This window comes from Corvus hawaiiensis, chromosome 8 (assembly GCF_020740725.1).
Source record: "Corvus hawaiiensis isolate bCorHaw1 chromosome 8, bCorHaw1.pri.cur, whole genome shotgun sequence".
In the NCBI taxonomy this organism is placed as follows: domain Eukaryota; kingdom Metazoa; phylum Chordata; class Aves; order Passeriformes; family Corvidae; genus Corvus; species Corvus hawaiiensis.
The window spans coordinates 13,157,726-13,183,365 of record NC_063220.1 but is presented as its reverse complement, the minus strand read 5'-3'; the positions used below and the strand labels follow the sequence as shown (position 1 = coordinate 13,183,365).

Below are 25,640 nucleotides of genomic sequence, written 5' to 3'. Positions count from 1 at the left end.
TGCCAGGTAGGCAGAGAGTGAAAGACACCTTATGTGAGGATGGAAACTGAGCCTTAAATATGGCTCACATGAATCAGCAGGACCGGAGTTGAGCAGAGCAGTTCCCCTGGCTCCCTGGGAGGATGGAGCTGACTGGGGTCTGAGCTGTCGAGCTCTGATCGCCAAGTCAAACCTGGAAGATAAATGATACTTCAGAGGCCTGAGATCAATAATGTCAAAGGCTGGTCCGTAATCGAGCGAGATTAAAAACCAATGGCAGGCCTTCTCCTAGGAGCAGAAGTCAGCACGTTGAAGGAGAGCAGCAGGGTTTGCTCCTTTGCAGTTATTCCCTGGTGGTGCCCACATCCAAAATCCACCTTCCCTGGCTGCCCCCTGCAACATCAGTGATTTCCCTTTTCAATCAACATCGACCACATCCCACAGGTCCCCTATAGCCGAGCCCTCTTCATTGGTCCCTGTGCAGCTGGTCCAGAGTGCTCCTGTCCTTGAGAGAGAGGCTGAGTTGGAGACAAAAGCAATGCAGTCTGGTGCTGGCCACCAGCCACTTTCGCTGCCTGGGGGCGAGCTGGGACTGCAAGAGGTAGAGGAGGAGAGGAGATGCTGAAGCAGGAGTTACGTTGATCCTGTGGGTACCATGGTATGCCATGTTTTGCGAAGATGCTTGGCTTTGGGAAGCATACCGGAGAGAGGAGTTTGGGAATGAGGGCTGCAGGTTACTCTTGACTGTGGTCCTCAATATGTTATTTTCATCTGTATTTATCAATTAATGGGTACCATGAGTATTTATCCACCCACGAGCAGGAGACAGGTGGGGTGCATGCTCGTGCCCATTTTTGGGGTGCTGATGTTGGATCTTGTCATAGAAGTGGTTTTTCTCCTGGTTGGGTGCTAAGCAGGAAGCTGTGTCCCCTGGTTGGCAACAGCCACAGCCTGCCTGGTGTGGACAAGATGGAACTGATTTATTTGCAGGAGCAAATTAAAATAAACTTGAGTCCCTTCTTTTCAGTGCATTCTTAAAGGGGTGCACAGGATGCAGGGCAGGGCCATGCTGTGGCTGCTGTGAAGGGCACTGGGATATACGATGTTGCCTCTCTTTCCCAGGTGCAAGGGCAATTGAAGTAGAAGGAGCCATGTTGTCTCCTGCTGCTGCCCCTTTGCACACACAAGGAGCTGTAGATGCCATTTGCCTTTGCCCCGGGCTCCTCTTCCCCTTCCTCCCCACTCCCCCACCCCTTCCCTGCCAGGAAGCCTGGCCTTTGTGTGAAGTGATGCCTCCTGACATCAGCCGGGCGCATGATTTCCTCCGCAGCGGGGAGGGTGAGCGGGTGAGGAGAGGGGTGCCACGTTCCCCAGGGGGTGACGTATGGACTGGCCTTGCTGGAGCACGGGGTGACAGCACTCCTGGAGTGGCTGCATGCCCATCTGGGATGCTGTGGGGAGGTGGTTGTCCCCAGCTGGCAAGGTGATTCAGCGGAGCTTTGCCTGCTTGTGCTATTCTGCCTGAAAACACCACGCCAGTGTGCTGCCTTTTGCTTCCTACGACTCTGATTGCTTCGGTGGAATCTTTATGGGACCCCTCGAGGGATGCAGTGTTGGGCTTTACGTAGCTGAAGTTTGGCCAGTGCTGGATGCAGGGTCTTGCTCGAGGGTTGCCATCGCAGTGCCATGGAGCAGAGGTGGAGGGGCTCAACACCAAGGCAGGAGCAGGGCTGATGTCTCCTGCTGGCCAGGGCTGCACCAGAGCTCTGGGAGCATCCTGCTGTCCATGCAGAAATGTTGCTTCAGAAAGGGTGGGTTGCAGGTCAGCTGCGAGGGGATTTGTGGGTTGCGGGCTCTTGGCTTCTCCTGGGAAAGGGGCTAGTGCAACACATGGGAATTGGCCAAGTGCCTGCCAACAAGAAGCCATGGCTGGCACCTTGCCAGGAGCTTGGGGGCCTTGCATCACTTTAATTTGAGATGTGTTTACTGGAGGATGGCATTTTGCAGCTGGCTGGCTGGAAACTACAGGTCCCAGCATGCTCCCTCACGTGTCACCCAGAAGGAGCGTGGTACCACGGGGATCGTAGTCTCAGTGCTTGCCACTCTGGGGTTTTGCTTTTACGTGGAAGGGCTCTGATTCAGCATTGCTGGGCAGAGCCAGGCTGCCAGACATGGGGACTGGTCTTTGCCTCCTGCTTTCCTATCCTTCTGCCACCCACTTGCTCGATGCAAGACCAGGTTGGCCTTTTTATGCCACCAGGCTGGGGAGGGGATCTGGTCCTATTCTTACTCATTTGCAACGTAAATATTTTGGTCCTGAGTACGTTGCTGGGAGCTGGGTGTCACGTTGAGGAGCATGATTCATTCATGCTGTTGCTGCTCGGAGCACAATGAGGCAGCCTTGGGACCGGTCCCAAAGATTTCCTGTGATCGCGGTTGGTGGGGAATTTGGGACGTCACGTTCGAGTAAGTCAGAGCCCTCCTTGCACAATTCTTGTAAGCCAGGAGTACTGTGCCGTGCCTAGTGTATTTGGGACTTGCCATCCCCAAAATGTGGTCGTTGTGGGTGGCTTGCATTTCCAGAGGGAGGAATAATGAAGAGCGAGGCTGAGCTCCAGTTCTTGCCGTCTCCAGCTGCTAGTGTGCAGAAAAGGTTGCAGGGTGTAGGGCTTTGTGCCTGGTCCCAGCCAGCCTAACAAATAAAGGTACAAAGCAATGCAAGTTGAAAATCTGCTTCACATCAAGGAGACTCAGGCAGAGTTTCTCCAGTGGGGCCAGAGCATCCCAATGTGTTTTAGAGGGATGTGGGACAACCTGAGATGGGACACTGGGCAGGTGGGCCAGAAGATGCCCCTCCATCCCATGCTTCCACTGGTGATGCTGTGCTGCCAGAGGGACCTTTCCTGTCCCACTTTGATCAGTTGTGCAGGAGGGGCTGCACCCTCCACCCCTGGACTGGTTCCCTCCGTCCCCCCATGTGTCACTTTGTCCTCCCCATGCTGCTGAGAGCCAGGTGTGGGCAGCGCCCAGATTCGTTCTGGCATCCTTCGTTAGACAGTGTTTGTTCATGCTGCATTTTTCTTTTTGCTGGCTTGTTTGGACACGCACTGGTACATTCACGGCACTCAGGCAGTAACGTGAGTCTCTTTCCCATTAGGAAAGGGGCCAGGATTTGGGGGGGCTGGGAGGGTGGCTTAAGCAGTAGTTTTTGAGATATTTCCTTCTGCTGCCACACCCTGCATGAAAGAGCAATATCCGCGGCTTCAGCTGCTATCGCAAGGCTCTGAACGTCTCTCTTTTAATATAGATTGGTATCATTTTGCATTTTAAAGTAAAAACACGCTGCAAGCTGCAGACAGCTGTCTGTTGGCAGCTTTGTTTGAACATCTGGTATTGCTGGGCTGCTGTTCAGCACGATCTAACTATGGGATTCATAAAGATTATAATCCGGGCTTTCAGATTCTCAACAGCCACCTCACAAAAAAAAAAAGGGAAGAGCAAAAACCCAGTGGGGAGGCGGTGGAGGGTCCTTGGTGTTCAGCAGACTGTGGTCGTGGTCACTGGGGTGGATGGACTCGCTGTATGTTGCCTTGGCTGCTCGCAGGTGCTGACAGGCTGCTTCCAGCCTGCAAAATGCCAGGCACTGGGGAGTTGTAGAAGTGCAGAGTCTTTTCCCCCCTTCTATTTTTTCCAGCTTGTGTGTGGAATCTGGTCTCATACTCCTCTGGGTGGTGTCTGGCGCTGGTGAGCTGAAGCAGCAGATTCTGCTGTGGCTTTCGGTAGATGTTTGTAAGAGTTGTCTGCAGCAACAGGACTTGGTTTCTTTTGCTTTAAAGTAAGTGATGGAGGAGCCAAGGCTCACAGTAAACATCTTGGCATGTCAAAACTTCATTTCCAAGAGAAATTGAGTCCGCTTTTCTTGAAGCAACCAAAAGGTTGAGATAGCCACCTCTGTAAGCTCCATCCATCCTTCTGAGAGTCAGGCACTTTCCTTGGCACCTTGGAGAATTAAGCGACCTCTAAACCCCTAACGGGTTTTATAAATCTTGTTAGTTGATCTGCATTTTTGCAGAGCTCTTTGAATCCAGCCTATTGGCGCATAAGTCACCTTGACTTTCCTCAAGGCTTTGACTCCCAATTCACTTTCAGGCTCCGTTTGTCAGTTGGAGGTGCACAAAAAATGTCCCCCTTATCTTTATTAGAGAAAAAAAAAAGCTGCCTGGAGAAATGTAGCTGCACTCCAGTTGGTGCAGGCCAGTAATAGAGGTGCATATAAACCTGTTCTGCCCTTGTTTGTGTTGATTTAACTTACCAGTACAAATTAAAATAGCCTTGAGCGGTTGGAAGTTTAACTAGATCAGTTGGGAGGAAAAAAAAAAATCATGGCCTTTAAATCAAAGGAGGGTTTTCTTTCTAGTGCTGCCTGAGTCTGGAGAGATGCTTAGTGCAGCTGGACCCCTTTTCTTTGGGTCACCAAATGAGACACTGATAGGGCACGTGGCTGCAGGTCGTTGCTGGTCGTCTCATGGCTGGGACGTGGGTGTACGTGGGTATTGCTGCTGCTGCTCTGCTCCTCAGAGGTATCTGAGTTCCTCACAAAACCTGTTTATGCTTCCAGATCCTCGTGCCAGGCTCCCTCCAGAGCAGAAACTCGGAATCAGGGGGGTAGGAAGCCAAAAGGGCTTCCCATGGCAGGACTCAGCTGTGGTGGGTGCAGAGCGGAGGTCTTTGGGCAGGGGAGAGGCTGCTCAGCTGGCAATGGGAGCAAGGGTGGAAGAGGCTGGCTGTGTTTCACCCCTGCAGGGAGAAGGCTCTGAGATCACATAGGCCAGCTGGATCTTGAATCCAAGATGTTTATTTGGAAGGGGGAGTGAGGGTTTCTCAATTTTGCAGGGCCTGCAGATGGGGGTAGGTTTGCTGCTGAGCAATAGGATGGGTCTTTGCAGGATGGCTCTTTTGGAAGGCAAGCCATTACCACAGCCACAGTTTGGGGACAACTGGCTGGGACCTTGAGATTTCATCACATTGGGAAGATCTCGGAATTCAACAGAGCTAGACAAGACTGGGACAGCAACAGATCAAGGCAGGATTGGGGGTGCTGCCAAAGCCTGTTGAATTTTTTATGGGGGTTATGGGAGGAGTGACTGAGAGATGATCTGTCAGAGCAATAGGGCTTGTGTGAGGAGCAGGACTTTGTGAGTTTCAGCACTGAGTGATCTCCCTTTGCTGCCTAGACTGCCACCACTGGAGCTGGCAGAGCACTTCTGAGAGCCAGCTGGGGGAGATGATCCCACCAAAGACAGACTGCTCTTTTTTTGCTGGATAAATTTTTTATCTGGATCTGTGGTTGGGAAGGGGCAGATGTATGAAAACAGACAGAAGAGGGAGAAAAGGAACATAGGCCCCCTATAATGTCCGTATAAATTGATTGAAGCATTTGAAAAACCACGAGCACAGAGTGTGCTGAAGGCAGAAAGGGCAGGACTTATTACATGATCTTGATGATTACATGACATGAAAAACTGTGAAATCTGGTGAATCCCACTCGATACAGCTACAGGCCCCAGATTTTATTTTCTGGTGTGGCAGGGATGAAGCACAAGGCAATGCTGGTCATGGGGACCAGTTGTGCTCCAGGTGTTGGTGTCAGTCTGAGCTCCCAAGTGTCTGGAAACAGTTGCTCAAGGCACTCGGGTCAGGTGTCTGAAACTTTCAGGATGTCGCAAACCCCTGCACTTTTCCCTGCAGTGTCCCAGTGCTGGTGCTCCTGAGCTGGTTACTCAAAGGGCATTTGGTGCTGGGCAGGGCAGGTTTGTGCCAGGGCCTGCAGCCAGAGCCCTGTGCTGGAGATGGCTCAGCAGCAGGGAGAATTTTGGCACTAATTTATAAGCAGCCCTAAACCTGTACATTTTCCCTTTAGAAGTGAAAGAGGTGGGGAAAAGAGCTCCTCCCTTGCATCCCTGATGACAAAGAAGATGCAGACCTTGTCCTTCATAAACACAGAACTGAGCCCTGTGATTCTTCCTGCCTCTCTCTGTTCCCAGGCGAAGGTGGCCTGGGCTGGCCTCCCACCAAACGCTGGCTGGGGTGGACTGTTGGCCAGTGTCCACACCCAAGCCTGGGTGGGGATCTCTTCTCCCTCCCTTCCCAGCAGAAAGAAAAGAGATTTCCTGAGTTCCTCGCTGCCCCAAGGGCCTGGTTGCGCCTGCACCCGCAGCCCCAGCAGCCCTCAGAGGTGGTCTCTCCGTCTTGCTCCTGCACCGCCCAAATGCATCTGCTGTCCCTGTAGCATTGGGACACAGTGTGGGAGCATTTTCCCTGATGGAATGCTGTCTCTCCTGGCAGATATGGGGCAGGAAGTGGCTGTACTGGCCAAAGGCATGGTCACTAGTGAAGTTCCCCAAGGCACAGTTTTGGGACCAGTCTTATTTAATACTAGGAAAGCTCTGCAGAGAGATCTGGACAGGCTGGATCAATGTACCAAGGCCAACTGTATGAGGTTCAGCAAAGTGAAGTGCTGGATCCTGCACTTGGGTCACAACAACCCCACACAGTGCTACTGGCTGGGGCAGAGTGGCTGGGAAGCTGCCCAGCAGAAAAGGACCTGGGGGTACTGGTCAACAGCAGCTGATCATGAGCCACCAGTCGCCCAGGTGGCCAAGAAGGCCAGTGGCATCTTGGCTTGTATCAGCAGTAGTGTGGCCAGCAAGACCAGGACTGTGATCATCCCCCTGTACTCAGCACTGGTGGGGGCTGCACCTCAAATCCCGTGTTCAGTTTTGGACCCCTCACTGCAAGAATAATATTGAGGTGCTGGAGCAAGTCCAGAGGAGGGCAACAGAGCTGGTGAAGGGTCTGGAGCACAGGCCAAATGAGGAGTGGCTGAGGGAGCTGGGGGTGTTCAGCCTGGAGAAAAGGAGGCTGGGGGAGACCTTATCACTCTCTACACCTGCCTGAGAGTGTACTGAGGTGGGATCAGCCTCTTCTCCCAGACAACAAGTGACAAAGATGAGGACAAGCCTAAGCTGTGCTAGGGAGGGTTCATGTTGGGCATCAGGAAGAATTTCTTCAGTGAAAGGGAGGTTAAACATTAGAATGGGCTGCCCAGGGAAGTTGTGGAGTCACCTTTCCTGGAAGTGTTCAAGAAATGACTGGACATGGCCATTAGTGCTAGTGGTTTAGTTGACATGGTGGTGTTCAGTCAAAGGTTGAACTCAATGATCTTGGAGGTGTTTTCCAATCTTAATGATTTTGTGATTCTATGATTCTATCACCAAGGCTCATCTTTGTCCTGGGGAGCCAGCAGCATCAGTCATGACTCGCCTGGCTGCATGCTCAGCATGCAAACTAGCTTCTTGTCCTGGTACTCGTTTTCCTGGTGCATTTCCAGCCCCTTTTTTCCTCTTCTGCACATGTTGTGAGCGAGTCTTGAGCCCCAGGTCTGGCAGAGGCAGTTTGCCCTGCTTTCACTGCCTCTTGCCGTGCTTTGCATGGAGGAAGCCTCTGTTGAGGGCCGCATCACCCATACTGGACACCTGATATGAGGAAGGCTCCTTCCTCCAGGACTTGCCGGGCTGCAGGTAGAGAGGTGATGTGTCTCCAGCCATTGGCCTCATCTCTCTGCTCCTTAATCTCTCTTATCCTCCTTTTCCCCTCGAAGCAAATCTTTGTCCCTGATCCAAGGACACTGACAGCAGTGGCCGCTGGGCCATGGCTTGAAGTTGGGGTCCAAAAATTATAGGTAGAGCCCTAGCCTCTTTCCCCCATTTACGTGAGAGGAACAGCATCAAGTAACCCCCGTGGCCGTGAGGAGCAGGGGGACAAGGGCACAGAGGCCCAGGAGGGTGAATTAACATCCTCAAGGTCCCCCTGAAGGTCACTTTCTGACAGAGAATAGGTCCCCCATTTCCTGGTTTCCAGAAATCCTGCTGCTGGCCCCATGCAACACAATGCTTGTATTTTCCCCTTATTAACAAGTTCTTCCTTTCTGCTGGGTGTAAACAAGGGAAAGAGCTGTTCCAGGCTGCAGGCACCAGCACAGCCCTGTGGTGGTCCAGGATCTGCTCTGGTACAGGGACGTGCAGAGAAGTGTGGTCTGCCATGCCCACTGTCCTGGGATGCCCCAGGAGCCAGGGCCGACCTGGTTCTGCTAAGCAGCCATGAGTCGTGGATCCATGGGAGCATCCAGCTGCTGTGTGCCAGTCATGCTGCAGGGATGCCCTGTGCTGGGCTGGGCACAGGAGGTGGGACATAGGGCTGTGCCTGTGGGGTGGCCAGTGGAGATGGGACATGAGTCTAAGCCTGATTGTTTCTCCTATTGTCCCGGGGAAGGCTCAGAGGCCAGGCAGCATCTCACAGGGTCATGTAGACAAGCAGGAGGCATCTTCACCCACTCCAGCATGAGAGCAGGGTGGAGAGCTGCTCTTGCAAGAGTCATTGTACATCCTGTTCCCCCAAGCTGGTGCTGAATATTTGGCCTTCAGCCCTTTTCTGGGAAGCACTGGCTCTCCTGGTGCTCAGGGGTCCCTCAGTGCTGGCAAGGGGGTCTCTTTGATGCCTGTTCACTGCATGGCTGCTGCTCCCATCCCTTCCTAGCAAGGGCAGCTATTAATATCTCAGGCTGTTCCCCTCCCCTCTTCCTTCCCCTGTTGAGGATAAACCAGCCTGATCTCTGAACAGAGAGCACCGTGAGAAAAGCCAAAGCCTGGAGCACTGTGTGTGCTCCAGGCTGGCCAAGGAAGGCAAGACCTCGTGCTCTGGCTGGAGACCTTCCCTCCTGCCTGGTGCTTACTGTAAATGTGTGCAAGATGAAACCCCAACCAGAAGGCATTTCCTTCCTGCCCCTTTAAGTGAATCAGCCTCCTGCGAGTGTCATGAGGGCTGTGGGGAGTTTGAAAGAGCTGGTTTTGCCTGGGTCTGGTCAGCAGGAGACCGTGGCAGGGTGGGAGGGATGCTCCAGGGCGTTTGGGCTATGGGGACTGGTCCCCTTGGGCTGTGGTGGTGCATGATCTCATGATTTGAGATCCTGTTTTTGGGGGCACTTGGCTGTTGTGCCCCAGATGTGCACCATGTCAAGGTTCTGGTGTGTTAGCAGGTGAGGTGACACTTTCAGGAGGGATGAAAATAGCTCATCGCGTGGGTTTTTCTCAGAAAACTGTCCAGCTGACGGTGGAGCGGGGCTGGGGAGAGGGAAGTCTGTGTGTGGGAGGCCTGGGGAGGCAAAAGGTTGCGCTCGCCTCCTTGGTCCAGGGCTTTCAGTGCGTTAAAATTCAGTCACTGTGACTTCAGGCCCGTCTCCAGCAACGTGCCGGGACATGTGTCTCAATGGGGGCTCTTGATCCCAGTCCTGGGCTGAGCTGCAGGTGTCTGGAGCCATTCCCACAACAGGCATCCATCTGCCCTTTGCGGCTTCCTTGCTCCGGCTCCACCTTCCTTCTCCTCCTCACCCTTCCTCCCCCTCATGCTCCAAGCTGCTCCCTCCGTTCTGGCTTTCCGGTGACTGCAAACAATGTCCTTATTCACTTGGTGGCTGGGATTTGGCGGCGAGGGGAAGGCCTGGGCGCAGAGGAGGAAGAAGGAGAGGCAGAGAAGTGAGTGCACCTGTCCTGGGCCAGCCATCCAGCTGGGGTTAAGGGTGTTCTGTGGGGCAGTCTCTGCTCCTCCGGTTTGCTACGGGAATGAGGGCTGTGCACTCCTGTGGTTTGTCCACCTGCCCTGCTGTAGTACCCTCCAAACCCACAGACAGTTTCAGCAGAGTTTATTGGGAATTAGCATCCTGCAAGCATCCCACAGGTCAGTGTGTGGGCACTTGGTTGCTCTTGCAAGATGAATGGCCCTGAAGGATGCACAGTGCTTATTAGACATCAGAGAAGCTGCATGGGCTCCATTTGCCCTATGAACACAGTAAGGCTTTTCACTGCTCCAGCTCTTGTTTAAAACCACATCAGCTCAGCAGGTCATGGGGCACCGGTCTGCCTCTGGTTAAGCTGCCAGGCTCCTTCCTGATCCTGCTGGGAGTTGGGCAGGGGCTGGTGAGCACTGGAGCCTTCAGGAAAGGGGTGCCATGGGCTCTCCCCTGCCAGCTCTCCCTGGGAGGCACACAAGGGCCCTGACCAGTCTCAGAGAACACAAAACCTTGGGGCATGTCATGGGATTCTGATGCCCCGATGCTGGCCCCAGGGCAATAGGCTGCAAAGGGGGGATGAGAGGAGTGACGGACCTCAGGCAGGGCAGGGGAATAATCTGCTGTTACTGGGGGCTCAGCAGTGACCACAGGCTTAGCCCTGCCCTTTGGGAGAGGACAGTGGTGAGACCAGCCTAAGACAAGTCAGAGGAGACATCTTTCCGACAGATTGCTCCCTGCCTGGGAGGTCTTGGGTGGGTGTGAACTCCTTCCCACACCCCACTGCCCCCATTTGCAGTGGGGGTTTTCCCAGCTGGCTGAGCTGGACCCATGTGTGAAACACATCTGAGGCTTGTGGTGCTGCAGCCATGCAGAGGCTCTCAGATGAGAAGCATAGAAGCCCTGTATCATCAGAGCTGTTAAACTCTTTATTACCATCTTCCTGTCTTGTGGCTGCAGGCATTTAATGTTGCAGAAGTTCTCTGTTGGGACTGCCCTGTCCCCCAGAAGACATACCCCATACCCTGCCTGGCAGGGTGGATGTGTCCCATGCTGGGGCAGGCACTGGGATCTGGGGCCAGCGCAGATTCAGGGGGACTGACCAGGAGGTGCAGTAAGATGCAGGCAAGGCGAGCATGGTTTCCCTGATGGTGGTGTTCTCCCAGCAAGCACCGTGGATAGCGATGGTCAGCAAGCCTTCCCTCAGCACAATCCCACAGGGACCTGCTGTGTGCATCCTCCCTGCAACAAGACTTTGCCGTGCTTGCTTTGCTTCCTGCAGAGATGTCCCTCCAAGTAGTGTTTCCCTCCCAGTGCATGACCTTAGTACCCCAAACCCGTCTGACTTGCCACAATGGCTGCTCAGGACTCACCCTCCTCCGCCTGCACAGGAGGAGTGCACCCTCACTCCCGCAGGGAAGTGAAGGATAACTTCCCCTCCTTTGTCCTTCCACCTTCGGTGGTCCAGCTCCCTTGCAGGGTTGATGCCCACAGCGTGTTTGCCAACTCCCTGTATGGGCTCAGCCCTTTTGTACCCACACTTCATTTTTTTCCAAGAGGAGGGGGGACATTATGTTCATCTCCCGCAGAATAAGCTGGTCTCTGTGAGCTAGCCCTGTCTCACTAGGGCCTACAGGGTCATGGCGGACCAGCCACTTACCCCAGCCACTGATTAATTTATTAATTAATGAGATGAATTCACTCTCAGCTGGTGTTGGAATAAGAAGCATTTTTAGCATGCGTTTCGCAAACTGGCGACGTGTCTTGGAAAAGACAAACTGGGATCAGAGTTGCTCATAGGCTGGGAAGGGTGCCTGTACAGAGGGAGCCTCGGTTCTCCCAGCATCAAGGTCATGCATGAAATATGAGAAATTACCCCGAGAAATTCTGATCCTGGAGGAGGAGGAGTTCATGACTTCAGAAATACCAGATTTGGGAGGGGATGGAAGGGATATATTTTCCTTTTCAAAACACCTAAGGAATTCAGCCTGTATTGCATAGACAATGAGATTTTGCCACTCGGTGTCGGAAGGGGTAATTCATACCCTTGTGTCTTGTTAAGGTTTTGTTGCTGTGGGTGAAAAGCCCTCCCATTCCACTGCGATCCCAGGCACGTACAGTTTTTAAATCAACCTAAAATCGAAATAGTGGCTCAAATGTGAGGTTTAAAGAAAGTGCTGCATGTCCTCTATTCTCTCTGATTTCTGTGGCTGTAGGTTGGATTTTGGTCACTTTTTCCAGCTGTGAAGGGATATGAAATTAACTTATATGTATAAAAAGTTATTTTTACATATATTTATGTGTACATTTGTGATTTCACATAACTGTATGATCCCAGGAGTGGAGCAGTCTGAGGTTTGTTACAAAACACAAAGGTTGGCAGCTCTGCCACGGCAGCTGCAGGGCGGTGGTACGTGCATGTCCGGGGCTGTTCAGTGCCTCCCTCGGGGGTCCCTCACACCAGTGGGGCTGGCAGGGTGGCCTCTGCCCGCCTGGCATCTGCCAGTGATAGAAAACCCTGGTTTCCCCTGCAAGAGCATCCCAGCAGCATCGGGGGGAAGGGCAGTGGCTGCCTCAGGTATGTCAGATACCTGATCGGTATGACAGAGTGGGATGGGGATTTGGCCTCTGTGCCCAGCAAGCTGTCAGCCTTGGGTCCTGTCCTATATTTTTTACCCACTCCTGTCCCAGCTGGCAGACAGGAAAGTCAGGCAGAGGACTGGGCTGCTCCCGGGGCCCCGGCTAGACTTGGCCGTCCTCTGGGTGGGCTGGTGCGGGATGGGTTTGGCTGCTCGTGGTGGAGATGGCGAATCTGCGGCAGGGAGGGAAGCGTAGGGAAGGGCTCTGTGCAAAGCTCCTCGTGTCCTTTGGCTGCCCAGCCTGGGCAGTGAGCAGCTCAGCCTGCACTGCACGACCTGCCCAACTCCCACATTCAACTGGCCACCTTCAAGCAGGAATGTTGGAAGGCATCTCTTTCTCTGGAGCCCTGGAGCAGGCTTGTTGCCTGCCACTTCTCAGCCCACCTACATGGGGCTGTTGCCCACCTACCCCACAGTTCTGCCTGGTGGTTGATCCAAAACCCTCTCTGAGCCTCTAGAGAAGCCCTCAGCAGCCCCACACTCAGGCCTGGCTGCTGGCACAGGACCTGGGACACAGTTCCTGCCTGCACCCTCGGTTCTTCAAGGTTCAAGCAAGTGGTGTTGGCACTCACTTTCTAGAGCTCATTTCCCACCATGTTAAACCTGGGAGTGGACTGCAGCCTCCTGATGCTGCAGCAACACAAATAACAGCCCTTTTACAATGAAAAAAAGGAGATTTTTAATATATGCCTCAAATCTTTCTCCGTGTGGATGCTTCCAGTGATGCCCTTGGATGCTGCAGGCCCCTGTGTTTCTGTGCACATGCGCAGCAAAGTCCCCCCATGGTCTGGGGGTCTGCATTGCTGTGACTGCCCCTTGGCCCTGTTTCAATGGATGTGCTGTCTGTGTGTCTGCCTGCATGTGCCTGGGTGGGTGCACACGCGTGGGCCCCGGGCATGCATGTGGAGTGTGCCTGTGAGTGGGAAGCTGGGTTTTTTTAGCTCCTCGTTATTATTAGTGGTAGGAGCCCAGCGACAGTAAGGCTGGAGGTTCTCAAGACCTTAAGAAAAACAACAGGAGGGAGGAGGCTTCGCATTCCTGCTCCTGAATTGAGTCGGAGGTGACAGCCTTTCCCTGCAATGCAATTAATCCCAGCAGCGCCTCTGCCACCCTCCCCCTCCCGCCTCGTCCAGGAATTAATTACTTGATTATAAATTCCCAAGTGGCGGTTTATAATAGCAATAATCCCCTCGAAATTCATTCTCGCTGCTGGTTTCTTTCCATCTCGCCCCTGTCGTTGAGTCTCTAACGCCGCATCTCTGTGCCGGGTAAAGCCCTTCTCCTTGCCCCGCTGGTGTCCTGGCTTTTCCCCCCAGTAAACATGAAGGGTGAATATTTGGAGTTGATTTTGAGGGGTGTTTTGGGAAGCCCTGCTCCTGCTCACAGGGATAGAGCCCTTCTCTCATGGGCAGTGGGAAGCATGCAGGAGCAAGGCACTCACGCTGATAGCTGGGGATAAATGTGTCCCAGTTAATCGGCGGATGGCCCAGGCCCAGCCCCAAGGAGTGGGGCTGGGGGCTGGCAGTGTGGCGGGGGGAGGCCCCGTTCCTCCTCACTCTGTCCCTCCAGATTACGCTGACGCTGGCTCTGGGGCTTGTCACGGAGGCGGGGAAGGGAGAAAGGATTTGGCGTGGCGTACGGGGGCGCGAGGGACGTGGTGATGTCTCACAGGAGCCTGCTGGCGATGGGTGATGGGCCTCAAAATGGTACGGCCTTAGTGGGAGATGAGCCTCTCTGTGTCCCCCCCACAGTCCTCAGGGCTTGGCTCTGACCCAGCCCCACTGACTGGGCTGCAGAAAGTTACCTGAGGTGCTGCCCCCATCCAGGGGACCCAACCCAGCCGGTAACACAGCCCGGCACACGCAGCCCCTCTGCCATTTCTGCCATTGAAATAACCAGGTTTCCAGTTCCACAAGCTATGCCTGGGCTTTCAGCCTGGCAGTAGCATCCTGCTGGGAAAAAGCACCATCCTTCCTGAACCACGTGGGCAGAGCCAGTGTGGGCAGCACCAACGTTCGCTGGCACACGCGGCTGCTGGGCTCTGATGATGCTGCTTTCTCTTATCTCTGCAGAAGATGCTGATGAAGCAGCAGGACCGCCTGGAGGAGCGGGAGCAGGACATCGAAGAGCAGCTCTACAAGCTGGAATCAGACAAGCGGCTGGTCGAGGTAACCAGTGCTTCACCCTGCCACGGCCAGTCCCAGGGATGGTCACCCCATGGCACAATGGGGACAATCTCCTTAAACATAGGGGCCAGGTGGGCAGGGAGGAAGGCAGACATTCAGGGGAGCCAGACAGACTGCCTGCCTCCATTTCACCCTTGTCAGTCATCATTTTGGGAGACAAAATGTGTTTGGAGCTGCCCTACAGCCTCATGGGTGCTGGGGGGAGTTGGGACGTGAGGAACAAGGCTGTCCTTAAGTATCAGATGGCCTCAGCTGTCCTCAGCTCAGCACAGCCTTCCTCAGGGAGGGAGTGCTCATGATCCTTAAGGCGCCTCGGCCTCCCAGAGCATGAAAGGAAAGGCTCTGGAACATGAAGTGTCTCCAGCCTGGGGTGGGGCTGGGGATGAGGATGAAGATGGGAAAGGGCATGCAGATGGGGATGGGTGGGATTTTTCAGGGGAGCACACAGTCTGTCGGTGGTGTGGCGGGTTGTTCCTTGGCATTAGGTCTCAGGAGGTGACACCACACAGACCCCAGGAAGTAGGTCCAAGGACCTGCTGAACCAATCAAACCTTCACAGTGTCCCTGTTGGGTCTCTGGCACATAGAAGTCCCATGTGGTAGTTGACAGCAGGGTTTGGTCTGTCTGGGTGTTGCAGGAGAGCAGAGCTGGGGTGCAGCTTTCAGGTTGCATTCTCCACTGCTGGGAAAGGACCCAGGTGTCCTGGGACATCATGGAAGAGGTGGAAGGGCACAGAGGGCCTGACCCTGCTCCTCTCCCCAGGAGAAGGTGAGCCAGCTGAAGGACGAGGTGCGCCTGCAGTATGAGAAGATGCACCAGATCTTAGATGAGGACTTGCGGAAGACCATGGAGATCCTGGACAAGGCCCAGGCCAAGTTCTGCAATGAGAATGCAGCCCAGGTTCTGCACCTCAATGAGCGCATGCAGGAGGCCAAGAAGCTCCTCAGCTCTGTCCAGGTCATGTTTGACAAAACTGAGGACATCAACTTCATGAAGGTAAGACCAGCTGCCCATGCCAGGGTGGGATGGGGGCTGTGGAGAGGTCTGGTTGTGTGGGAAGAATTGGATAGGCATGGGGTGTGGTGGGGAGCAGGATGGGGACATTATCAGGGCTGGCTGATGCCTCCAGAGGGCTCAGCAGTGGGAGAAATCAAGGAGGAGGGGGGCAGGCTCAGTGCTGGCCTCAAATGAGGAGATGCCACAGCTGGAGATGGGGCTGGAGCAGCCCCTGCAGGGGAAAGGGGGCTCAGTGCCCATGGTCAGATTGTCCCCTCCTGGGGGGCCATGGAAGCTGACACTGAAAGGGGGCATAGCCTCCATGGCAGGGATTGGCCTTACTGACCAGAGCTTCTCCTTCCACTTCTAGAACACCAAGTCTGTGAAAATCTTAATGGACAGGTAAGCACAGCGGGACAGACATGTTCGGGGCAAAGGGTGTGTTCCTGTCCACAGGGCTGGCAGCAGCACGATGTCCAGAGGAAGACCAGGGCCAGGGATGCTACAGGATTTGGGAGAGGCACGCTCAGCTTCTCTCTCTCTCTGGGAGGATGAAAAAATCCCCTCATGCAGCCATTCAATCAGGTCCTCCCCAGGGACTAGGGGAAACAGTGTTGTGCTTGTGGAAGAGCAGAGGGTGGGACCAGCCGGGTCAGGGTGCAGGGCTCAGTCCAGCTTCACTGGGCATAGCCAGGGCAGGAAGTTAAAGCCAGCACTAATGGAGCAGAAGTGAGCTGGGATGGCCATGCAGGGGGGGACATGGCAGGAGGTGTGCCCTGGCGGGGGACATTCACAGCAAAACTGGACAGGGAAGGTCCTGCTTGCCAGAGACAGCCAGCTCCCTTCTGTCCTCTACCCTAGGGAGGGGGTTTGGCTCCAGGAGGGTGGGGGGGAGGAGCTGTCCCTCTCCTGAGTCTACCTTGTAACTCACACCTCTCTGCCTGCCATCCCCAACAGGACTCAGAACTGTACAGGTGGCAGCCTGCCCCCACCCAAAATCGGCCACCTCAACTCCAAGCTCTTCCTGAACGAGATCGCCAAGAAGGAGAAGCAGCTGAGGAAGTTGCTGGAAGGTGGGTGAAACCTGAGGGCTGAGGGGTGCAGGGGCATGGGACCTCACTACCTGCTGTATCCACAGCTGGCTGCCCTGCAGATCCCAGTACAAAACAGTGGTGAGAGCTGTTTGGGGTCAGGGACCCCTTGGAGCCCCTCTGCAGTCAGCAGGGGCGTGGAGAGTCACAAAGCCAGTTCCTGACTTTCCGCAGGGCATTTTCCTTGTCTTGTGAAATGGCTGTGTTCTGGGGTTACACAAAAACCCTGAAATACAGGGCTTTTGGAGGGGCTGGCCATTGCCAGGAAAAGTCAGTGGAAAGATGGGGGTCAGCATGTGGGCAGGGACAGCCAGGGTCTGGTGTGGTCCCACAGCCCCCAGCCAATGCCTGGGAGCAGACCATGTCCTGCGGAGGCTTCCCAGTCCTCTCTCCTTGGGGAAATCATGTTTATCCCTCAGGCTGTCCCACTCTGCTCCTCTTAGGGACTGTGTTCATGAGCTGTTTGCAGAGCAGCGCCCGGGGCCGCTCTGAGCACGCTGGCAAGGGCCCAGAACTGAATCTGCAAGTCCACCTGCACAGGGCTGTGTGCCTGCTTTGCCACTGGTGGGACGGGCTGGGGGACCCTCTGCACACGCGGGGCTGGAATGTGGGTCTTGGGGCCCTGCTGCAGCTCCAGATCAGCGGCTGGAGCACCCTGGAGCTGTGCCATGGTGTGCTTAATACAATCCCCCTCTCCCGTTCCCCTCCGCAGGTCCTCTGAGCACCCCCGTCCCCTTCCTGCAGAGTATCCCCATGTACCCCTGCACCGTCAGCAACTCCGGCGCGGAGAAGCGCAAGCACTCCACCGCCTTTCCCGAGGGCAGCTTCCTCGAGCCATCGTCCGGGACTGTGGCGAGCCAGTACATGAGCCAGGGCGCTTCGGCTGGCGAGGGGCAGTCCGCACAAGCCATGGTGCCTTGTAGCTCCACGCAGCACATAGTTGGACTTCCTAGCGGCCCGCAGCCGGTGCACTCGGGCTCCGTCTTCAACCCATCTCACTACCCCAACACCACGTCATCTCAGCAGTCCGTGCTCTCCCAGTACGGCGGGCGCAAAATCCTCGTCTGCTCCGTGGATAACTGTTACTGTTCCTCGGTGTCCAACCACAGCGGGCACCAGCCCTACCCGCGGTCGGGGCACTTCCCCTGGACAGTCTCGTCGCAGGAGTACTCCCACCCGCTGCCGCCCGCCCCCGCCGTCCCCCAGTCGCTCCCGGGACTTGCCGTGAGGGAATGGATTGACGCATCCCAGCAGCACGGGCGGCAGGATTTCTATAGGGTCTACGGCCAGCCATCGGCCAAACACTACGTCACCAGTTAACCGGAGAGTCCCGCTCGATGATGTGTTCAGAGAGAAAAGTCTGGTTTGGTTTGGCTTTTCTTTTTTTTCCTCCCCCCCTTTAAATCAAACCCAATTTTTTCCCTGCCTCACGCCCCTCCAGGATTTTGGGGAGGGTTGTTCTATAATATCTCTCTTTTTTTTTTTTTTAATCCTTTAAAAATGAAATAATATTTTTTTTCATTTTAATGCCTTTTTTTAATTTAATTTTGGAAGTCCTTCCTGCCCCTCGCTGGGTAAACACGAGGGAGAAATTACCGAGAAGAATTTGATGGGGATTTCAGTCGGACATCTGGGTCTGTGCGTTGTGCTCTTCCTCGCTCCTCTCTGCCTTTGGAAAACTTCAGAAGGGACAATGGCACCTTCTCTCTTTCTATTTCTCCAGGTTCATTTTTTCTGGTTTGGTTCAGTTTTTCCCCTTTCCCCATCCCTTTCTTTCCCTTTTTAAAAAGAAAAAAAAAGAAAAAATCTATCACTGATTCAGTATGAAATGATACTTGTAGATTTTGGGTTTGTTACCTTTTTTTTTTAAGGCTGATTTTTTTTTTTGTGTTACAAGGCCACTTCTCATGCATATTGGCATTTTTTTCCTTCTTTCAGAGATTTGTAAATACACAATGGCAGGAAATTTAATGCACAAAAAAAAAAAAAAAGGGAAAAGAAACTTTAAAAAAAACCACGAATAAATAAATTTTAAAAAAAATCTGTTCTAGTTTTCAGGAGGGGAAGCGTGGCCGAAACGCACTCCCCTCCTGCATATCGCTGATGCAACTTCCTGTAACAAGCACTTTGTATAAAAAAAAGTGGACTTCCTGCTATAAGGCACAGGTATTTATTCTGTAACCGATTTTAGACACACACACACACACACACACACACACACACAAAATATTCAAATAAATGTGATCACTTAGTGCAAACGCCTCGCTCTGCTGCAGCTCTTCCCCCGGGAACGCCAGCTCCGGCGGGAGGCTCCGACCTGCTTTCGGAAGGAAATGCTCACCAGGCCCGCGGGGGCCCGGACGATGACGGGGGTTTTCCGGAGGGCTGTTCGGGAGGGAGCAGCTCGGCACTGGGGCGGCAATGGGTCCCACATGCGGAGGGGGTTCCCAGCAGCGCCCATCCCGTGTCCCAGCCCGTGGGAAGGTGTGCTGGAGATGTGGCTCTCCACCAGCTCCCTCGCAGGCGGCGAGGATGTGAGTCAGGCACGGAGCTGGCCGGGCCGCATCCTGCCCACAGGCTCCAGAACAATCTCCATTGTGGGATGGGGACTGGGTCGGGGACAGCAGCTTTCCTGACTCTGCCAGCATCCACCATTCCGGCCATGCTGCTGCCCTGGCACCCAGCCCTTGAGCCTTCATCCCCACCTAAACCCCCACTGACCCCTGGGGCTTTGTGGGTGCTGGCAGCACCCCGGGCTGGTTTGGGGACCCTCTGCTCAGCCCAGGCTGGGAAGGGTGAGGAGGAACCCTTTGTCCAGGACGTGCAGTGGGGCCATGGGCTGGCCTGGCTGGGGGTGTGCAGCAGTGATCTTCCTCTGGGGAAAATGAGGCTGACTTCATAAAGCAGAGCAGTGTCCTAGAGGCAGGAAGGGTTTTCCATTGCTCTCTTCGGGTTCGGATTTATTTTTTCTTGGTTGCAAAACACCCCTGGTTTAGTTCCGGTTTGGATTCCCCCTGTGCTGTTTTAGTGGGAACTGGGAAGGAGAGAAAGTCTCAGTGAGCTGAAACGAGAACAGTGGGTTCAAGGGAGGGGGACCCTCTCACTAACTCCCCCCATTCCATTCCAACAGAGGTGGCAGCACAACCCTGGACAACTTCCCAGGCAGTGTTGGGCTGGGGAGCCGACACCTCCTGCCCCTGTGTGTTCCTGTACACACAGGTTGCAGAGCCTGGCAGCTCAGCCCTGCTGTCCTGCTGGGTTCTTCCCAACCCTGTCCCGCTCGGGCTCTTCAGGAAACCCCCAATCCATTGGGATATTTGGGGGCTTGCTTCTCTGTCAAAAGCAAAGCACTGCAGGGCAGCAGGAGGGAGCAGGATGCTCCCAAATTCCACAGGGATCCCATGATGTCTCCCCTCCGTGTTCACAGGGCGGCTGCTGGGGGTAAGGAAGAGCCCCAGGGTGACGGGGATACAGGCGAGATGAGTGATGTCCCTCCCTGTGGAGGGGGGTCCCGGATGCACAGCCAGGGCCACCCCCCACCCCAGGGTACTCCCCAGCCATGGCCCCTATGCTTGGTGCCTCAGGTTTGACTGCCCAGCTGTCCTCCTCATCATCATCTTCTTCCTCCTTGGCACAGCTGCAAGAGCAGCAGCTGCCAGCCCAGGCAGATATTAAAGCACCTGTCACCTACTGATGGGGGGGCACAGGCACAGCCCCCACCCTGCAGGGTGACCCCCAAAGGTTTAGGACTCTCCCTGCCATGGGCCACTCTCACCCCACGCCTTCACTGGAGGGACCAGCCTCAAAAGAGTGGGTGCCCCTTGCAGAGCAGAGGGGCCACAGCCCCTCTCTTGACCCCTCATCCAGAAAGAGTCCCCTGGTGTCCTGGGTGCCCCAGCTTCCTGCAGCACCATCAGTGCCATCAAGCCCCGTGTGCTGAGGTGGTGAGGAGGGAGGCAATGGCCCTGTGGGTTCACCCCATGGAGCAGGAGGAGGAATGCGTGCCCATGGCCCCACTGGGATATTGGTGTCCTGGGAGGGGAAGCGCTGATGCTCGGGTGCACAGTGGGGTTTTATTGATGGATGGCTCTGTCCTGGGGGGTGGGGAGAGCAGGGGGAGCAGAGGCACATCCATAAACAGCTCGAGTTGTGAATGGAAAGAGACGGATTAGGAGCCAGGTGAAAACATGTCACACGGCGGAAAGAAAAATGAGCAGCTGGGCCAGACCAAATTGGTGTCTGATGAAGGACGTGGGGCCTGGTGGAAAAAGGATCCTGGGGCCGGCGGTGCTGCATGGGGGAGGCTGATGGGGAACAGCTGGAGCCGGACACGCACATCTGGTGGAGCAGGGTGAGGGGAGAGGGAACGGCTGCTGTAACCACCGTGCCACCGGCCACCACACTCAGGGCACGGGTGCAGCTCAGCCCTCGATCAGCACGGCAAGCGGGCTGATGCTTCACTTTCAAGGTGATCCTGGGAAGGGAACACAGCCCCGTGGCCCAGCCCTCGGCAGGGATTTACCAGGTGGGATTCAGGCTCTCCTGTGCCAAGGGGTCCCCAGGTGGAGGAGCCACTGCCTTTTCCTCCATTTGCATACATGTAAATAAGCAATCAACATAATGAGGGCAAATACAAACCAGGCTTTCAGTTTGCAACCAAGTCCTATTTTTAACCTTGGAAAAGAGTTTCGGCAGGAAGCTGCAGGCCCTGCCCTGGTACCCGTCAGCACATCCAGCCATGTGGGTGCTCACACTGATCTTTCACCCCAAAACACCGCTGATCCCACGACCACCACAGGTCAGTGCCTGTTGCACTCTGTTCCCGTTACCAAAGCAAACAGAAATCCCACATCTTTGTGGAAAGGTGGACCACACAACATCACACCCTGCCTTGCAGGAGCCTTTTTGGGCAGGTCTCCCACCCACTGAGCCCCAGGTCCCACTTCCAGCCAGGGTGTGCACCCCAGGAATGCCCCCAGCACCTAGGGAGTGAAAGCCCCATGCTTAAACATGAGGGTATATTTAGATAGTGTCAATTTAAGTTTGCACATCAACCTTATAAATATGAAAGCCCATCTCCATGAGATGTTTAAGATACCTCATCAGCCCTTGGAAAATATGCAGGAATATTAATTAGCCAGATTTGGGTATTATCTCATAATGAATAAATGAAGAGACTCACTGCCTAAGATGAACCACTGGTGGCTCATTGGGTTTTGTTGCTTTCTTTTAAGAAAAGTGTGTTTCTAAGGTAATTCACTCATTTTAACCCAGGCTGGCACGGGTTCAGAGGATGCAGCCATGCCAGGGCTGACCAGGGTGGGATATAGCAGACTACTCCATACCTGAAGGGACCCTAAAAGCTGGTGTTTTACACCTCCTGATTTGGCCCCAGCTGGCTGCACTGCCCCTGGGGACAGAGGGACAGGGTTGGAGTCCTGTCCCAGCTGCAGCAGCCTCGGGACCAAGACAGAGGCAGAAAGTGCAACCCCACTTCTCAAAAAAATTATTTTTGGCTTCTTCCCTTCCTGCCCTCAATCCTCATCTCCTGCCCTCCTGCTCCATTCCCCTGGCTGCTTCACTCCGTCCAGATGGGCCAGGATAGGAACTTCCCAGTTGCTGTAGAAACCCAGATGAAGGACACACTTCAAACGAAAATGCCAAACAAGAAATGGCTTTGTGCGCGCCCGGATGGCTGCTTTTCCTTGCCAGGATGCGGTGGCTTTGGGGCCCTTCTTTGGGGCACCCTGTGTGGATGGGGAGGGCTGTAGGGACAGAGGAGGCTCCCTCACAGCCCCAAAAGTTTGTGTTAAGCAGTGAGCAGAGGCTGGGGGTCACTGGGGAAAGCACTTCCAATGTCTCCATCACCCACGGGATGCTGCACTGCAGGATGCAGCCGCCATTGGGGTTTTGACATCCCTGCCAGCTCTGGCACCATCTTCCCCTCTGGTCTTACAGCTAAGACACCCCTGGGACCCCAAGGGGCATCACCACCTGATTTGCAAGATTTTGGGGTGGTGGAGCAGTTTCCAGCTGGTGGGAAGAGGCTCAGGGCTGAGCAGGGGACAGCCGGGCACAGGGTGGGGACACCAGCACAAGCCTCAAGGTCCTGGTTGATGGCTTAGGCGATGGGCCAGGCGGCCAGGTGTCCCATGGGTGCAGGGAAGCGGCAGCAGAGGAGCTGGGTCGGGATGGACCAGCCGGCAGCCGCTGTGGGCCAGAGCCATCCCGGGGCCCCCCCGGCGCGTGGCGGCTGGCGGGGCCGGGGCGGCGCGTGGGTGCGGGGCGCTGCCGGCTGCCGGAGCTGCCATTGTTTGCCTTCAATCAAGATGTTTCAGGCAGAATCAAAAGCACCAACTGGGGAAATCATCATCACAAAAAATCTTGCGCCTGCAAAATAGGTCAAGTAAGACTCCAAAGAGAGAGAGCGTCTGATCTGCATTGCAAGGAAGAATAGCAACAGCTGTGATCTCCAGTATATATGGATGGGCTGGGGGGGGATAAATATATATATCCATGCATATGTATAACCGCTTACAGCTGTTGGGCCGTATGTTCATTAGGGCCAACTGTTTTGGAGGCAGAGGGATCAGCGCTAATCGGGAAAGGGAGTTTATCATCACATTCAGAGGCAAAAGTGTCAGGAGCAACTGCGGCCCCCCCACCCCGCAGCCCACACCAGCTGTGCCGTGCTGAATGCACCCAATTCAGGGCCCCCCCAACCCCCCCGGGCTGCGAGAGCTGCAGCTCCTGCCCCAGCTCCAAAAGCAGCCGCCAGGCGGGCCCAGCTCTCTGCCCAGTCCCAGACCCAAGCACTGTCCCCGCGTGCAGAGGTTGCCACGCCTGTTTCCCCATTCCCCAGACCAGCTCTCCATGCCCATGCCACCAACCCAGCCCCTCACAGTAAGGCCCCTTTGCTTATCCCTGCCTGGCTCTGGCCTCACAGGTGCCAGCTATAAAAATGAACCCAAAATACATATAAATCCTCCTGTCTGACATCAGGGAGGGTGATGGAGCCGGGGCAGGACAGCTGGCTCAGCCACCCCAAGACGTTGAGCTTTGCCTGGTCGGTTGGGACCCAGCTGTCACAAGCTGGGGACAGCACAGTGTCCCAGCCCACAATGATGCTCTCGACATGGGGGGACCCGCTGTCCCCAGCAGTGTCCCCCTCGGCACGCCAGGCAGAGCAGCATTAAAGCTTGCAGGCCGTGGCTCCCATCAGTAGCATAAAAGGTTGCAAAGCCAAGCAGCAAGGACAACTTCTATTTAAAAATCTCTCTCATCCAGGTGATTTACTTGCAGGGCGTTCCTGCCAGCTCCGAATGCAGCTCAGACTTGGGGCCTAACCCACCTGCCAACTCCCCTTCCTCCCAGGGTTATTTACTCGGGGCTGCGTTTGGCTGCCTGGCCGTGCCACCTGAAGGGCTGCAGCTCAGAGGCATGCGGTCACGGCACATTGCAAGCAGAGGGGCTCCTTCCAACCTTTCCTCTTCTGAATGCGATTTTTTTTTTCCTTTTCCCATTAAAAAGGATACAGATATTCATCTCGATCAGACAACTACATAGGAAATGCAGAGGGGACACCCCCCAACCCGTGCTGTTTCCAGCAAGCCTTTGACAGCGTCCCCCAGCACGGGCACAGCCCGACCGCAGCTTTACAAGAGTTTTGCTTCCAATCGGTGCTGGGAAGGGAAATAAGTGAACAGATTGCAATAAAAAATCCAACAAGCCCAAATTCAGCCAACTGAGCCCGAAGCTGCCATTTCGGCAGGAGCCAATCACGAGGCTGCGGTGCGCGCTTGTTTCCACTTAAACAAAACAAAATAAAATGAAAAAAAGCTTCAGCCAGCGCCTGGGTGGGTGCCCAGGTGGGTGGGCTGGAGCACGGCCGTGGCCATCGGTCCAGCTGCCCCGCTCCGACGTGTCCCAGCAGAGCACGGCCGGGCTGGGGGCTGCCAACGCGGCGAGAATGCGGAGGCTGAAATATCCGGCTCTGCGGCCACAGACCGCTTCTCTGCGCTGATAAAGGCAGGCGTCCGGGGCTGCGAGGCCGTGAACAGGGAAATACTGGTCAAAGAAGAACAAAAATCTCTGTGTTTTTTTCTCCTGCAGGCTTCAGATTATTATTTTCTTTTTATTTTTCCCCTCCCCACACCCAATCCGCTCGGTTCCTTGTCCTTTCGGGAGCACTAAATTCATCATGTGGATGTAAAGCGGGGCTTGTGCGGGGAAGGGAGCCGCGGTTCGCTCGAGCAGACGCATGCAAGGTCACACGCAGCCTCCCCATAAATTACCGCGTCCCACCGTAAACAGCAACAGGAGAGGGGAAGCGCGGCGGCTTCGGGGGCCGGGGGCCGCAGGGGCCGATACATAACGTTGTGACAAGTCAAACAACTCTCAGGGCGTTCACTTGCCAGAGAAATATTTTTCACATCCAATCCATTAGGCAAACAAGATGAAAAAGTATTTCCTACTTTGCTGAAAAAATACCAGGACTGAGTATAAAGTGTGCCTTAAAAAAAAAAGAGAAAAGAAATTAAGTGTCACCATCTATAATGGTTTTTTTCCAGTGGCTCTGACAGCCTTCCAGGCATCCTGACTGTGCAGGGAGGGAGCTGATGCTTTAAAGAGTTCTAACAGTTTCTCGCTTTTTGGCCCATCTGGGTGTTGCAGGAACAGTAATGAGTCAGATTAGTTGGAAAGCAACAACCTCAGATTTGCTTCCCTCCCTCCAAACCTCCTCCCAACCCCATTTCACTGAACCAAACCCAAATAGTTTGCTGCTTTCCTTTTTCCCTTTCCCTTTTCCTGCCAGGTCAGTGGAGAACGTGTTTCATGACATGCTTTTTTTAACCTACAACATGATTTTTTAAAAAAGAAGATCCTCCCAGAGTTTCCCTTTCTCGCTGGATGACTTCTCTGATAGTTTTGGACAAGTGAAAATGCAAAGGAAAAAGGCTTCCTCAAAAAGGCTTTTGATCACTTCTAGTACCAGCAACCATTTCTGGTGGGGTGACGGGAGCAATGGAAGAGCAGCTTCGCAGACTGACTGGGGGCTCCTTGGGAAAAGACAATCCTGTCAGAAGATGAACCTGCTGAAGAAAAAAGGATCACTCCCAAACACCAG

General features: G+C 54.5%; 1 protein-coding gene across 1 annotated transcript in view; it reads left to right on the top strand.

The window, feature by feature from the left end:
* Positions 1-18,771, top strand: part of TRIM8 (tripartite motif containing 8) — a 30,424-nt gene extending 11,653 nt beyond the window's left edge. Inside the window, exons 3-7 of the mRNA XM_048311391.1 lie at positions 14,313-14,408; positions 15,189-15,422; positions 15,793-15,824; positions 16,380-16,495; positions 17,226-18,771. Coding sequence (XP_048167348.1) covers positions 14,313-14,408; positions 15,189-15,422; positions 15,793-15,824; positions 16,380-16,495; positions 17,226-17,833 — 1,086 coding nt within the window. The 3' untranslated portion in view covers positions 17,834-18,771. The remainder of the gene's footprint in view (positions 1-14,312; positions 14,409-15,188; positions 15,423-15,792; positions 15,825-16,379; positions 16,496-17,225) is intronic.
* The last annotated feature ends 6,869 nt before the right edge of the window (positions 18,772-25,640 follow it).